At 42.9% G+C, this 16064-nt stretch overlaps 1 protein-coding gene across 1 annotated transcript in view; it reads left to right on the plus strand.

Annotated features, from left to right (window-relative positions):
- The window catches only part of Ptdss1 (phosphatidylserine synthase 1), a 61775-nt gene that overhangs the window by 1672 nt on the left and 44039 nt on the right, over positions 1–16064 (plus strand). Inside the window, exon 2 of the mRNA NM_001012113.1 lies at positions 14155–14246. Within this exon, the coding sequence (NP_001012113.1) occupies positions 14155–14246 (92 nt within the window). The remainder of the gene's footprint in view (positions 1–14154; positions 14247–16064) is intronic.

The raw sequence follows: 16064 nt of genomic DNA on the forward strand, positions 1-16064 counted from the left end.
AGGAAAATAAGTTGACCAGTCATACGTTTTGAAGAAATGTCTGGCATTTAGTAGAGGGGAGGGCAAAAGCATGCAATTCTTCATATGAGACAGCACTGACTAACTTGCCAATGTTTATTTGCATAAATTACTTCAAACACAGAAACAGTGGGTAACAGTTACTCTTTTTCAGGGGTCCCACTACCGTTACTGTAAAGAATGCTAATATTTTTTTCAGACCAGACCCTTCTTCCTATAGCATCTAGACAGTCCCAATTTCTAGCTTTGGAGAAAGCTCACTCTTGAGGCTAATTATGGTGACTGTCAACTACTCATTGTGCCAACAGATTTTACCATATAAAAGTTGTATAGCAGCCTAATTTGTTAGTCCCCAGTGTCCTCATCTGTACACAAAGTGAAAATACCACTATTCTCGCCTCAGAGGGTTGTCATGGGAATTGATGTTTTGGGATGGCCGTTGCTTGGCTAAGCGCATGGCACTGAGTTAAGAGGTTAAAAAGCATCATTCCGGTGTCCAATGACGCTGGCTAAACTGTACTGTTGCTGAGAAGATAGAGTATGTTCTGGAATTGAGAAAAGGTAGAGGCATTGGGAAATAAACCTTGTATAATATTCCCGCTTGCTTCACTTTAACTTCAGTAGGTGGGTTTGAAGTGACAGAGTGGCAAGAGGATTCTTTTGAAATAGCAAAAATCTACTATTATTATATTATTTTATATATTTTTGTACCATACTATTTTATTTTAGATGATGAAAAGCAGAATGCATAATCTGTTTTTCAACAGTGTGTCTTTAAGATTGTTGTAGGCCCCTTTAAAACACAGCTGTCTTTCTCTCTTCTAATGCAGAAAGTAATGTTCTGGAATTTCTTTTTTAGGCCATATTCTGTCTAGTTGGTGCATTGTGGTGGGGAAGTATAAAAAATGAGTACAAATCTTAGCAGCTTGTGAAAAGTAATTTAAAAAAAAAATCACCTGAACTTTGAGCTATGGACTCTTCCAAAGGTTATAACAATTTTATTTCTTATGCTAATTTCATAAAGAAATCACATATTGAGGAATTAGTTGCACATTTACTTTACATAAAATCAGATGCCTAATTAATAGAATTAAAAGTTACTAGTGTCTATTTTTTGTAACAGTTTATGATCCATGTATGCGGGATATTATAACGATAGCTCATTTTTTTCTCCACGACGATGGAAAGTAATGGTTTCTCAAATAAAAAAATTTCACACTATGCTCTTTTTATAATGACTGACTATATTACCTTATATATATATAAACTTATGGTTAGACAATGTTCAGTGCAATTCCTTTGATCAAACTTTTAAAATATGGCTTGATTTTTCTTTTCCAAAGATGACTTATCGAAGAGAATAGAATACTTTGAGGGTGTTGTGTTACCAGAATGTAAGAACAGTGCTGGGTGAGATCATGTGCTTTGAATACCCGGCTAGAGTTTTAGATTGTGAAGGATTTGATACCTCAGACAAAAATCTGAAGTAAGGTTGGATTTGTCCAGGAGTTCTTCTGTTAGGTGTTTCGTTTGAGTATCACCAAAGGGTACTTATTGAAGGGAGGTTCAGTGCAAGATGTTGCTATTGGAAGATGGTGGAACCATTCAGAGATAGTACCTATTGGGAAGTTCTTATAATCACTTAGTGCACATTCTTGGAAGGTTTCTTTTATTTATATCACCCTCGAATCTTACTAGGAGGGTCTTGTAAGAGGAAACTTGTTTTCTCTTTCCCTATTGTAAATGCAGTCATTTAACATAGCAAGTTTCAAGCCAGCCAAGGTTACATAGTAAGACGGTCTCAAAAGCAAAACAAAAGAAAACAACACCCAAAATTTCAATCTCATACACTGTTATCCATGATTGAAAGGGTTTCAATAAATTGGCAGCCCTCTGTTGGCTCTTGCCAACAGAAATTGTTCCCTGCGTTGATAAGAATGTCTCAGTTTAGGGGTTGGGGATTTAGCTTAGTGGTAGAGCGCTTGCCTAGGAAGCGCAAGGCCCTGAGTTCGGTCCCCAGCTCCGAAAAAAAGAACCAAAAAAAAAAAAAAAAAAGAATGTCTCAGTGCAAATGGCTGTACCTATGTGATTATTAATTCATTTGCCCTTGTTTTCTCCAGATATGGAACAAAGAGGATAGAGAAGGGGCAGGGGAGTGGACAGATGTTTGCTTTGTTTTTGAGTAGTGGTTTTTACTTAATTTCCCTTACCAGCTTTGGAAATTCCAGTTTTTCATTTTATCTTGGGCCTTATTTCTGGCCCTCTCTATGGTTCTCTGGGGGTTTCTGCCAGCCTTCCTGAGTTTTCCTTTAAGAGCATATAAAGGCCCAATAGAAAATGCCTCCCTACATTACTAATGAGGTTGTCTTGGTCCTGCTTTCTTAATAGATGTGTTTTTTTCCCTCTCTCTGTAATAGAAACCTTGATGTCTCTGGTACCAGCAATACTAATTAGTGGTTTGCAGTAATGTCTCGAGAAGTATGCAGCCAGCGCTAGACACAGAATGCTATTAGGCTGCATTGTGTTAGCTTGCATTTGAAGGACAGTTAACATTGATCCTCATCATCTCTGTTTTCCAGTCATTTGAATCATTTTAAAATTAGGATTAAATAAACATCTTTTAAATAGTTTTCTTAAATTTATCTGTTTTTCCTCCTCATGAGATTATAAGCCCATTAGATGGAAGAGCTATATGTTTCTTTGAGGTCATCTGTAGTGAATAGACCTTCGGATGACTCAGATATCTTCATTTCAATGGCACCTTACCCTGAATAGATTATATATTCAGACCTCTTGGTAAATGGTGCTAATTCACAGTGATCCTTTCAAATACTTGTTTGTTGTTTCAGACATAGCACAGTGTCATCTTGTGATATAATCCTCATAGCTCTTGATTTGTGTACAGGAGTTAGCTGTTTATGAATTTCAGTTGGTCTAGAAACCAGGACTGGTCCAGCCTGCTTGGTCTCCTTCCTTGGTCCTGGCTTTGTGTTCAGTACCGCTCAACAGCTGAGCTGTCCCTATTCTATTCAGCTTAACTCTTTGCTATCATTGAGCTCACCTGGGTTATCTTTAGCAGGTTTTTGGGGCCTCTTGTAACTATTCTCCATTGACTCTTTCAAACTTTAGCTTAGCAAATCACCAGCCCCTTGGAACAGCATACTCCCAAGCCTATCTTCAAGGATCATTACCTATCAAAGCAAAACTGTGATCCTGCCTGCCTGCCTTCCTGGCTCACATGTGATGGTTTGCATATACTCAGCCCAGAAGTGGCACTATCAGAAGGTGTGGTCCTGTTGGAGTACAGGACCTGTGGCCCTGTGGGTGTGGGCTTTAAGTCTTTCATCCTAGTTGCCTGGAAGTCAGTATTCTGCTAGCAGCCTTTATGATAATGGAGTGAACCTCTGAATCTGTAAGCCTGCCCTAATTAAATGTTGTCTTTAAAAGAGTTGCCTTGGTCATGGTATCTTTTCACAGCGGTACAACCCTGACTAAGACAGAAGTTGATACCAGGGACTAGGGTATTGCTGTCATAGGCCTGACTATGTTTTTGTTTGGAAGAATGTAGATTTTGAGACTTTGGATTTGGAAAACAGTGGAATGCTTTAAATGGGGCTTAATAGGCTATCCTTGTAAGTTGTTATTGAAAGTGATTTGAATTGTGCAGACATAGCTCAAGAGGTTTCAGTAGAGAAGAACTTCAGTATGTGGCCTAGAGACTGTTTTTATATTATGTTGAAGAACATGACTGCTTGTTGCCCTTGTCTGAAGAGTTTGCCTGAGGTTACAGTGAAGAGACTCAGATTATGGGCTGGAGAGATGGCTTAGTGGTTAAGAGCACCGACTGCTCTTCCAGAGGTCCTGAGCTCAAATCCTAGCAACCACATGGGATCTGTAATGGGATCTGATCACAACCATCTGTAATAGGATCTGATGCCCTCTTCTGGTGTGTATGAAAATAGCTACAGTGTACTTATATATAATAAATAAAATAAATCTTTAAAAAAAGAAAAAAGAGAGAGACAGATTATTTGCATTGACAAAGAAAGTCTCAGAGATGCCCATCATAGACTTTGTTCTTTGGTTAAATCTCATGATGAGCATTTTTAATTAACATAGCAAGCTTAGAAAGGAAAAATATAAATATATAGTTCGAGTATTAAAGGGGCACCAGGAAGTGAAATGGAGCTAAATTCTGTGTTCTAGGATAATAAATTGAATTAAGGAAGTAGTAACCTTGGGGCAAGATCCCACCCAATTAAGTTTAGGTCGGGCATGGTAGTATAAACCTTTAATCCCAGGAGGCAAAGACAAGCAGATCTCTGAGTTCAAGGCCAGCCTAGAACAGAGCAAGTTCTAAGTGAAGAACCTTTAATTATAGTGTTTAGGAGACAGGCATGCAGATCTCTGAGTTCAGTCAACAGCAAGTTCCAGGACAGCCAAGCTTAGGCAGTGAAGGAGTTGGAAAATGAAAAGCTGGTGATAATGTAATAGAACAAGGGGCCATGTTCCAGCCCCAGCGAGCAACAGAACACAGCAGCTTTGGCTACGTGGCTCGGCTTTAGAGTCCAGAATAGAAGGGACTACTGGGACAGGTGATGCTGGTCAGCTGGAGCTAAGAAATTAGTGGTGATTAAGAAGAGACCAGCATCTCTGGGGTGAAACCTTCTGGGAAGTGTTTCCTGAGAGCACAGAGAAGCTGTGCTCCAGAGATAGCCAAGGTTGTACCTCGTGCTGCAGCTGCACTTGGTAATGTGTAAGAGTCACCCAAGTGGTACTGGTTTTGAAGGCATGAAGGGGTCATGAAGAGCAGCTGAGGCTTGGCACTGTAAGAGGCCAGGGAAGGCCATTAGTGAAGGTGCAGCCTTAGTTGCAGTTGATAGCCCAGGACTGAAGGGATCATGCAAAGGAGTTGAGGCTTGGCACCATGAAGAGAGCTTATGAGAGGCTATTGGTGTGTTGTACCAGGGAAATGTTAGTGATCCCCCCAAAAACAGACGTGAGCCGATCTGATGCAACTCACAGCAGGGTCTTTATTCTATTTTGGTTTTGATGGTGGAAGGCTCTATAGGGATAAGACTTTATAGTAAGCAGGAAGCAGGGAGTACATGTGCAAGCATCTAATTGGAAAGCTACTGTGGCCTTTATCATAATTGGTTAGTGCTGGGAACCATATCATAAACTTAGTTTCTGCTCCCCTCTGCATTGGTGGTCATTAGGCAGAGGGTGGGGGCTTGTAACTGGAGTGGTGTGCAGGTTTGTTGAGGGAATAGCACTGGTCTTGTTGAGGGTGTAACCTGCAAGCTCTGGTCTTGTTGAGGATTATCCTAGAGACTGGAGCCAGGCTCAGGTTTGATGGGGGACAACTTGGAAACTAATGCTAGTTACCAGCCTGTTAGTTTACCTGAGTTCAATCTTAGGTCAGGTTCTCTAAAATGGAGTGTGAACTTAAAGATTTGGCAGCTCAACATCAGGTATGAAGATGCAAAGTTTTGAGTTTGCCCAGCTGGTTTCCTGTCTCACATTGGGGATTACACTTAAGTGATTGGATGGATCTCAGAAGAGACTTTGAATTTTGCACGTTTAACGTTGTTGAGACTGCAGTAGACTATGGGGACATTGGAAGTTGGACTAAATGTGTTTTGCATTATGCAGTGTTTAGGTATGGCCCCCAAAGACTCATTTTTGAACAAGCCTATGAGGGCCAGGGAGTGGAATATGACGGTTTGTATATACTTTGCCGAGGGAGTGGCACTATTAGAGGTGTGGCCCTGTTGGAGTAGGTGTAGCCTTGTTGATGTAGTTATGACACTGTGGGTGTGAGCTTTGAGACCCTCATCCTAGCTGCCTGGAAGTTGGTGTTCTGCTAGCAGCCTTCAGATGAAGATGTAGAACTCTCAGCTCCTTCTGCACCCTGCCTGCCTGGATGCTGCCATGTTGCCACCTTCATGATAACAGACTGAACTGGACTTAATCTAAGCCAGCTCCAATTAAATGTTGTCCTTGTAAGATTTGCCTTGGTCATGGTATCTGTTCACAGCAGTAAAACCCTAAGACACCCTAGTACTGCTGTCTTTCTGTGTGTCTTTTTTCTCTCTCTGTCTCCCCACCCCACCCCCGATCCCCTTCCCTTCAGCTCCTCTTGCCTACTCACACCTCATTTGGCTGGTTCTTTTCCTGAACACCTTTCTTGATGGTCCAGGAAGCAGAGGCTGGGGCTGGAGAGATGGCTCAGCGGTTAAGAGCACTGATTGCTCTTCCAGAGGTCCTGAGTTCAATTCCCAGCAACCACATGGTGGCTCACAACCATGTGCTCTGATCTGTAATGCGTTCCGATGCCCTCTTCTGGTGTGTCTGAAGACAGCTACAGTGTACTCATATAAATAAAATAAATACATCTTAAAAAAAAAAAGAAGCAGAGGCTGACCCATGTATCTAGTTCTCAATACCATTTATCATAACTTCTTTCATTGCAGTATTTGTTTCCTGTCAAATTGTTGATGCCCAATGTTTTTCATCATTGAAAGGATGAAGTATGTCCTATGCAGACTTGAAAGGAGTTCTTTAGTGGATCTTTGAGCAAATAATTCTTGACTCAGATCTCAAAGGTCGTTAAGGTAGAATGAGTACATTGTTAAAACTGTGACATCTAGGTTGCATAGGTCTACCTTGTAACTTAGGATTACAGTTTCCACAGAGAAAGACGATCCTTGATTGTGTCATGGTTTTTCTAATTCAACGACTCAAAGGGAATTAGAGGAGAAGAGGGACACATAGCGTAGAGGCCTTGGAGTCATGGTGAGGACTAGATCTTGTTTTCTTCCTGGTTCGGTGGAGAAGAACTCCGTCTAAAGGTCACGAGTAAGAGGGGTTGCCTAGTCTCCTGAAGAGGACTCCAGGTGCCCGTACGTGAAACTGACACTGAGTCTGAGTCACTAAGTCTCCCGATTTGTCCTTCCCCTGCTCCCCTGCTCTGGTTTTCTGCTTCCTGGGTGGTCTCTACAGGACTGGGTCCGTGTGCACTGCGTGGAGGTGTTGCGTATTAATACCAGCCGAAGGCTCAGCAGGCCCCTGCAGTGACCCTTTGCAGGGGAAAGGGAAGTCTGGCGATGGACACTGTAGGCTAAGCAGGGATCACCTTCATGTTCTCCAATCCCCACCCGCTCTACCACATCATCTGCAACATTCTTGCCCCCCACCCAATATACTGCAGGTACCCACTGTATACTTGCTGTGAGCACCTTCACGATAGCAGACTGAACTGCACTTAATATGTCCAGTTCTGGACTCAAGCGGCCCCTTATCAGAACCAGGTGGGACGTGTCCCCTAGGGAACTTAATGGCAGTCTCGTTCACAGCTGCATTGCCACTGTCTGGCTGGTGCTCTTCCTCACAGGTCAGGCTTAGCAAAGAGAGAAGAGGACTTTGTCTCCTCAAGTCCTTGTGTTAGTGACGGAGAAACCTGGACCTGGCCCAGCATTCTCAAGTTCTCCAACAGAGCACAGATTAAGCACTAATTAGATGAAGGGGCAAATGGAAACAAGACTGTCTGGACATGGGGACTAATGAGGGTGGACCCTTTTGTGCCAGACACTCCTCTAAGTAGTCACGAAGTCATGTAATCCCCATGAGGATCCCATGCAGTGGAGCTATGACTGATCGTTATTAACTGAGGGGAAAACAGGCACAGAAAAGTTAAGTGATCTGCCTAAGGCCGCACAGTTGGCATTTCCACTAGAGACTCTCCCTCAACACTGAACTGGGTAGCTCCTACAGACAGGGCTTGCGCCTGGGGCCAGGACTCATCAGTAAGGTGCCTCGCTGATTGCCTTCCACTTTAAAGTGTACTGAACACCGAGTAGGTGGTTTAATGCACTGAGCAGGTAGGTTGCCCAGTGAGGCACAGAACACAGTTGACGACTGTAGATAGAGTCTGGTTCACTAAGAATGGCCCTTTTTTCAAAGTTCCTTGTTATGACTAACTGGCAACTGTCAACACATCTTAATCCAAAGCTAAGTTTCTCTGACTTGGAGTTTAGAGAAGATGGACTCTTGAAGTGTGGCCTTGTGTGCTCAGGTTGTCCTGAGCTAGCTGGGCAGCCCTGCAGTGTGTTTGGTTCCTTTGATAAACTCACAGAAGCTGTCCTAGACGTAGGAGACCCCTCTGTGCTCCAGAAAGGCGTGCTAGACTGTGAGGGCGGTGCTGTGGTCTGGCAGGAAGGACTCCAATTGCTAATTTCACCTGCCCCCCATCTCTCACCGCTGAGCTTGCTGCCTTGACACTCTGTTCAGGATTTTTCCAGTTTATTAAAGCCTTCATCATCTTTTTTTTTCTAATTAGGCAAATACGAAACTGCCATTTTAGTGTGACTTCACTACCTTTTTTCCATTAATAGACTGCATTTGGTTCTGTCCAATAATGTTGCTCAAAAGTTAGAGGTTATAGGTTTATTTTGTTAACTGTTAATATCATCATCATTCTTTTGAGACAGAGTGTCTTGCTTTGTAGCCTAGGCTAGCCTGAAGCTTCCATGTATCCCAAGCTGGTCTCAAATTCCCAGTCTTCCTGCCTTAGTTTCCTGAGTGCTCAGATTACCTCTGTGTTTTCCTATATCCAACTTTGTTCTACATCCTTAGTGTCGATCCCAAGTTCTTATTGTTGACGTGTGTTTTCAAGTGTTTTGACCAGTCGATAATTATTTTTAAATTAAAAAAATACGTGTGTGTGTGTGTGTGTGTGTGTGTGTGTGTGTGTGTGTGTGTTATGGGAGAAGGGGTGCACATATGCTGAGGTGGGTATGTGGGGGTCACAATACATCTCGGTGGAGTCAGTTCTGCCTTTATGTGAGTTGTGGGGATTGAACTCAGGGTTGCAGTTTTGCACAGAAGCCTTTATCCACTGAGCCAACTCATTTTCCAGTAATTTCAAATGGAGATTGATGATTTCTGTAGACACTTAGTCACTTGGTTTGAAGTTAAACTTATGCCATCTGTTTGTATAGAGAAAAGTCTCTCCCAGTACCTCTCTCTCAGACCCTAACTGAATAAAGTTTTTTTCTCTTTTTCTTGTGTGCAGAGACATTTCAGGTGTTTTTAGATACAAATTATAGCTTCTATTCCTACATATTAACCTTATTTGTACAAATACATGTTTATCATGCCTATTGTTCTATTGTTTCTTTACTTCATGATTTTTTTTTTAATTTTCAGGAACAGTTAATTTGTAGAAACTTTCATTCCTTTTTGTGGCTACCTAGTTTTCTGCTGTGAGACTAGGCTGTAATTTAATCAGGTTTCTTTGGTTAACGTCTACCTTGTGTCCAGTCTTTTGTGAATATTTATAATTTTACAATGAACAGCCTTGTATACATGCCACTTACCATACGCAAGAGAATGTTTGAAGCAGAGGTTCTCAGAGTAGAAGGGCTGTGCCACAGGTTATGCATGGTTGTCAGTATAGAATGTTACTCAGTTGTCCTCCGTAAAAGCTGCAGGTTCATATAACTGTAACTAAGGCATAGAGTGCCTGCTTACCTGTCTCTTCATAGCCTTTCCCGCTTAGTCAGATAAAAAACGGTCTCAGTGTTATCTTAATCTGTCCATCTCTTTCCACCAGTATCTTTCATTTCCCGCCTGATACTAGTTTCTTCACAACTCTCTCCCATCTTCCTGCAGATTTTGCTGTGGCTGTTGTATATTTCCATTGGTTGATTTTTGAAGGAACGCTTTCCATGTAGAACACTCAGCCCTTCGTCTTCATATAAGCCACAGGGACTTTCCTCAAATTTGAATCTTCTTGGATCTGGTTACTGCTTCAGTTTCCTTCACTTTATTTCTGGGCTGATTTGTTATTTGCTTGTGGTTTCTCTATGTTGCACTATACCTCAGGACAATGTCTCCATTCTGAGGTGGTTGACTTATTTTTAATTAATCAGATTTTCTAGTATACACTACCCCCCTTAATTTTCTAATCATCCACAGTATTTTCAGATAAAGTATGGTCTATGTGATTCCCCCTTTCTCCACACAACAGTGATTGATTTTACCCTTAAGTTTAACTTTTAACGTGTATATAAATGTGGCTGTCAAAGTCCTTCCAACCCTTTGCCTCTGTCATCGCTCATACTGACTTCCCAGAAACTGCCATAGGTGGAGCCTTGTCCTTGGGATCTAACAGCTCTGGTTCCAGGGCCAGCTCTGTAGCTTCTTAACCTGCACGCTGTACACAGTGTACTCAGCCTTTCTTGGCTGTTGCGTCATTTTAAAATCATGGTTGCTAATATCTATTTTGCATTTGGCTGTGAAAATCAGCGATGATTTCAGTCAAGCGCCAGATGCACAGCATGCTCTTGATAAAGAGGAGGCGTCAGTATCACCGTCTCACAGCAAGGGCACTGGGATGCTGGTTTGAAGGAAGATGTTGTTCCTCCTATGCAGCTATTCTTCAGTGAGACCTGGCAAAGGAATATGGAGCCTCCTTGAGTTTCAGCCAAAGAGATCAGGCTAGGATTTTTAGAGCAATGTGGTAGACAGTAAATTATTTGGGTGTCCATTGAATTACACAGTAGTGGCCTGTGAGATCTGTTGGCTTCTGAGGTTTGTTGAGCTACTTGGTCACATGGATGGTCTAGGAAATGCTGTGTGACCTCATTTCAGAACTGTGCTCAGCCCTGTCCTAACTCTAGAAGCTGATTCACTGGTAGCAGAAACTTAACTCGCAGCTTTTGTTTTTGACCCTAGGACAGCCCTTATCAAGGCAGCTCTTTGTATCATTCCCTGTCTTCACGCTGTGATGGCTCACACTTCATTCCCTGTCTCTTCATGCTGTGATGGTTCACACTTCATTCCATGTCTTCATGCTGTGATGGCTCACACTTCATTCCCTGTCTTCACGCTGTGATGGCTCACACTTCATTCCATGTCATCATGCTGTGATGGCTCACACTTCATTCCCTGTCTCTTCATGCTGTGATGGCCCACACTTCATTCCCTGTCTTCATGCTGTGATGGCCCACACTTCATTCCCTGTCTCTTCATGCTGTGATGGCCCACACTTCATTCCATGTCTTCATGCTGTGATGGCTCACACTTCATTCCCTGTCTCTTCATGCTGTGATGGCTCACACTTCATTCCCTGTCTCTTCATGCTGTGATGGCCCACACTTCATTCCCTGTCTCTTCATGCTGTGATGGCTCACACTTCATTCCCTGTCTCTTCATGCTGTGATGGCTCACACTTCATTCCATGTCTTCATGCTGTGATGGCTCACACTTCATTCCCTGTCTCTTCATGCTGTGATGGCTCACACTTCATTCCCTGTCTTCACGCTGTGATGGCTCACACTTCATTCCCTGTCTCTTCATGCTGTGATGGCTCACACTTCATTCCATGTCTCTTCATGCTGTGATGGCTCACACTTCATTCCCTGTCTCTTCATGCTGTGATGGCCCACACTTCATTCCATGTCATCATGCTGTGATGGTTCACACTTCATTCCATGTCATCATGCTGTGATGGCTCACACTTCATTCCATGTCATCATGCTGTGATGGCTCACACTTCATTCCCTGTCTCTTCACGCTGTGATGGCTCACACTTCATTCCCTGTCTCTTCACGCTGTGATGGCCCACACTTCATTCCCTGTCTCTTCATGCTGTGATGGCTCACACTTCATTCCCTGTCTTCACGCTGTGATGGCTCACACTTCATTCCCTGTCTCTTCATGCTGTGATGGCTCACACTTCATTCCATGTCTCTTCATGCTGTGATGGCTCACACTTCATTCCATGTCATCATGCTGTGATGGCTCACACTTCATTCCCTGTCTTCATGCTGTGATGGCCCACACTTCATTCCATGTCATCATGCTGTGATGGTTCACACTTCATTCCATGTCATCATGCTGTGATGGCTCACACTTCATTCCCTGTCTCTTCACGCTGTGATGGCTCACACTTCATTCCCTGTCTCTTCACGCTGTGATGGCCCACACTTCATTCCCTGTCTTCATGCTGTGATGGCTCACACTTCATTCCCTGTCATCATGCTGTGATGGCTCACACTTCATTCCCTGTCTTCATGCTGTGATGGCTCACACTTCATTCCCTGTCTCTTCATGCTGTGATGGCCCACACTTCATTCCCTGTCTTCATGCTGTGATGGCTCACACTTCATTCCCTGTCATCATGCTGTGATGGCTCACACTTCATTCCCTGTCTCTTCACGCTGTGATGGCTCACACTTCATTCCCTGTCTCTTCACGTTGTGATGGCCCACACTTCATTCCCTGTCTCTTCATGCTGTGATGGCTCACACTTCATTCCCTGTCTCTTCATGCTGTGATGGCTCACACTTCATTCCCTGTCTCTTCACGCTGTGATGGCCCACACTTCATTCCCTGTCTCTTCATGCTGTGATGGCTCACACTTCATTCCCTGTCTCTTCACGCTGTGATGGCTCACACTTCATTCCCTGTCTCTTCATGCTGTGATGGCCCACACTTCATTCCCTGTCTCTTCATGCTGTGATGGCTCACACTTCATTCCCTGTCTCTTCATGCTGTGATGGCCCACACTTCATTCCCTGTCATCATGCTGTGATGGCCCACACTTCATTCCCTGTCTCTTCACACTTGGTTTGCAGGGTATTTCTTTTGTGTTTGTGTGTGTGAGAGGGCACACAGTGTGAATGTGTGGACTTGTGTGGAGACTAGAGGACAACTTTTATTCTCTTCCACCTTTCTATGGGTTCTGGGGATCAAAAGCTTACATAGCAAGAATCTTAATCCACAAAACTTCTGGGGTTTTTTGTTGTTCTTGTTTGGGTTTAGGTTGGGTTTTTCAAAACAGGGTTTCTCTGCATAGCCCTGACTGTCCGAGAACTTGCTCTATAGACCAGGCTGGCCTCAGACTCAGAGACCCACGTACCTCTGCCTCCCAAGTGCTGGGATTAGCGGCCACCGCCTGTCATAAATTCAGCTTCTTTTTGCTTGCCTCTTGTCTCCTGTCTTTGAAATGTCTCCTTCCATTCTGTTTCATGTCACATTTTCTGTCTACTCATTTTACATTTTAAAAACTGCAGTACTGAACTTTCTTCTACCAAGTTTCTCAGAAATTATCGATAATTCAGGAAATGCTTTTCTTACATTTCTATTTCCCACATTGCGTTTGGTTTTGGTGAGTTCCGCATACATTACCGGTTAGTGTTTATTAGTCTCTCCGTCTGTCTGTCTCACTCCCTCAACATAAAAGGTCTAATGTAGTGTGTTCACAGCAGCTCATTGTCACCAACAGTTAGTGCAGTCTGTTGAGTGTGTAGCCTGTGTCAGGAGAGTAAGTCCCCATTTCAGAAGTGTGATTCCGGCAAGGTAGACAGGGAACATTAATCGACCAACAGATAGGACCAGTGCAATCACTGGGGTGATGAATCAATAAACAAGTGACGTTAGAAAGTGAGACATGAGAGGAAGGGTGACCATTTTTCTTTTTTTATCATTCTGCTTCTGCTCTGATTTAAATCTTGTGATTTTTTTTCTTCTCTTGATTTTCTTTGCTTACTGCTACTTTCTCATTTTCCACCATTTTCATGCCTCTTCCTGCATCCTGTAGGTCCATTTTCAAGAATAGTTGATATAATCTTGTCGTATTGCTGCTTTCCTGGTGATTCTTGTTCCATACTGACTTTTCAAAACTTCCCCTTGCCACTTCCTATATCAAGCAAGGGTATCTTTTGTAGTTTTAAGATCAAGACATTTTTCCAAAACAAAACCTTGCGTTTTTGACATCTTGGGGTTTTGTGTTTGAAGAACAGTGGGTCTCAACTGGATGTTTGAGTAGAATGTATGTTGGTGTTTAAGATGATCATTTTCTTTATGCGTTATTTCATAGAAATTTTGGTGGCAGAGATGAGCTTTGTGCGTGCTAAGCACAAACACCACTGAGCCCTACCTTCAGCCGCTGTTTCCTTTTATGCAAGGCCTGGGCTTATTGGGAGAGTGTTGGTTTTAGAACTCTGTGTGGTGGCTGCTCAGCAAAAGGACGTCTGCAGTCTCTGGCGTCTGACTGTGGAAAGTGTATGGGGTTGGCTTCCTGTTTAAATCAGAAGGTCGATCATCAGTGTTGTTTTCCATTTTCAGGGATGACTGTGTTCCTGAAGACAACATCTGGAGAGGCATCCTTTCCGTTATCTTCTTCTTCCTCATCATCAGCGTGTTAGCATTCCCCAATGGTGAGTCATGCCTTACGTTAACGAGGCTCTTCTGTGCATCACGCCCTTCTGAGTTTTTGAGATGTAAATCATCTAGAAGATGGGTTTTGCATAACTATCATAAATACAGGCTCAATAGCTAGACTTCCTGTTCTGCCTTCTTCCAGCTCTGTGCTCCCACTGTCCCTAAATGTGTTTCAGTTTTTGGGGGATAACAGGAAGGTATTCTGAGAGCTAACTAAATTAATAATGTTAAATCCCTGTGTTGGCTTGTTTTTTAATTGTGATAACAACACACCTGGGACTACATATCTCATGAAGCATGGAGGTTTTTTTTTTCTTTTTTTCTTTTTTCTTTTCTTTTCTTTTTTTCGGAGCTGGGGACTAAACCCAGGGCCTTGCGCTTGCTAGGCAAGTGCTCTACCACTGAGCTAAATCCCCAACCCCAGCATGGAGGTTTTGAAGCTCATAGTTTTCAAGCTGAAAGGCCATTCTACATGGCCCTGATGAGGCTCCTTGCCTTTGCATCATATACATGGTCTCATGATAGAACTATGTACAAGAGAGGGAGCTTACATGGTAAGACTAGATTTGATAGTTTATAATGACTCTTTGAGGAGAACTAACCAGGGTCCCAAGAGAACTGCATTATTCGTTTTGAGGGCAACACTCAATGACCACCCACTAGGTCCTGCCTCCTGCAGGTTCCACTGCCTTTTAACATCCTACTGTGGGACCAAGCTCCTGACACCTGAGCCCTTTGAATGAAGGTGAACCACGGGCAAACCATGATGAATGCGAAACTCTTGATAACTGTTCTTTTTACTTTTTTTTAATCTGTTTTGTGGGGACAAGATATGGCTATGTATTCCAAGGCCGTCTCCAACTTGCTCTGAAACACAGGGAGGCCTTGAATGCTTAATTCTCTTCCTGGGCCTCCTGAGTACTGGGATCACAAGCAATTACAGGCATCCACTGCCATGCCCAGCTCATTTGTTCTTTTCTGTAATGTTTTTATTATTACTAGTTGAGGTGTACAGTACTCAGTATATTGGTTTGGTTTGGTTTTGATTTTTTTTTTTGTTTTGTTTTGCCAAAGCTCCAATGAGTACTGAGTATTTATCACTTAAACACTTTGCTGTCTGTTACCACAGTTACCTTTGCTGATGGTGCATTTGGATCAGGCAGGAACCTGATGATTTCTATAAACCCCTTCTGTCAGGATTAGATAAAGAAAGAGGCAAAACCTTTTGTGCATGCTTCTCTTTGATTCGTACCTTCTCTCTGAAGATTTCCTTAGAAGTTACTTTGTTTTGTTCTCAATCCCTTTCCATATCTCCTTTCTAGAATGTTCTGTGCTTGTTTTCTGTACCCATTTCGAAATGCTTGCTGCTGCCTTGTATTTTCCTCACACCTCTGAGATTTTTGGCAGTCTGCCTTATGGGTTATGCTCCATGGTTCTGCTCAGATTTTAAATAGCATTCTTCAAGATGGATTCAGTTTGTAGACGTCCGTGCTTCAGCAGACTGCTATGTATGGCTTACAAGGCTCATTCTAAATGTTACTGAATGCTGCTGAATATGGTCCATGGCAGTGGCCTCCACGTTTTCCAAGCTGGTGGCAATGTTTCTTCTGTGTAGCACTGTGTTTATAAAAATATGGTGGGTTTCACTGGTAGCCCGGGAGTGAAGACAGTAGACCCACAGCTCTGAGCTTCTTCAGAAAGGAATTCTAATTCCCTGTTATTGGGAGCTGGGTTTAGCTTCCCTAACATTTTGGGCTTCCTTTGTTTTCATTTGTGTGTGTGGTGCGTGTGTGTATGCATTTCCAAGTGTATGT

This window comes from Rattus norvegicus, chromosome 7 (genome assembly GCF_036323735.1).
Source record: "Rattus norvegicus strain BN/NHsdMcwi chromosome 7, GRCr8, whole genome shotgun sequence".
In the NCBI taxonomy this organism is placed as follows: domain Eukaryota; kingdom Metazoa; phylum Chordata; class Mammalia; order Rodentia; family Muridae; genus Rattus; species Rattus norvegicus.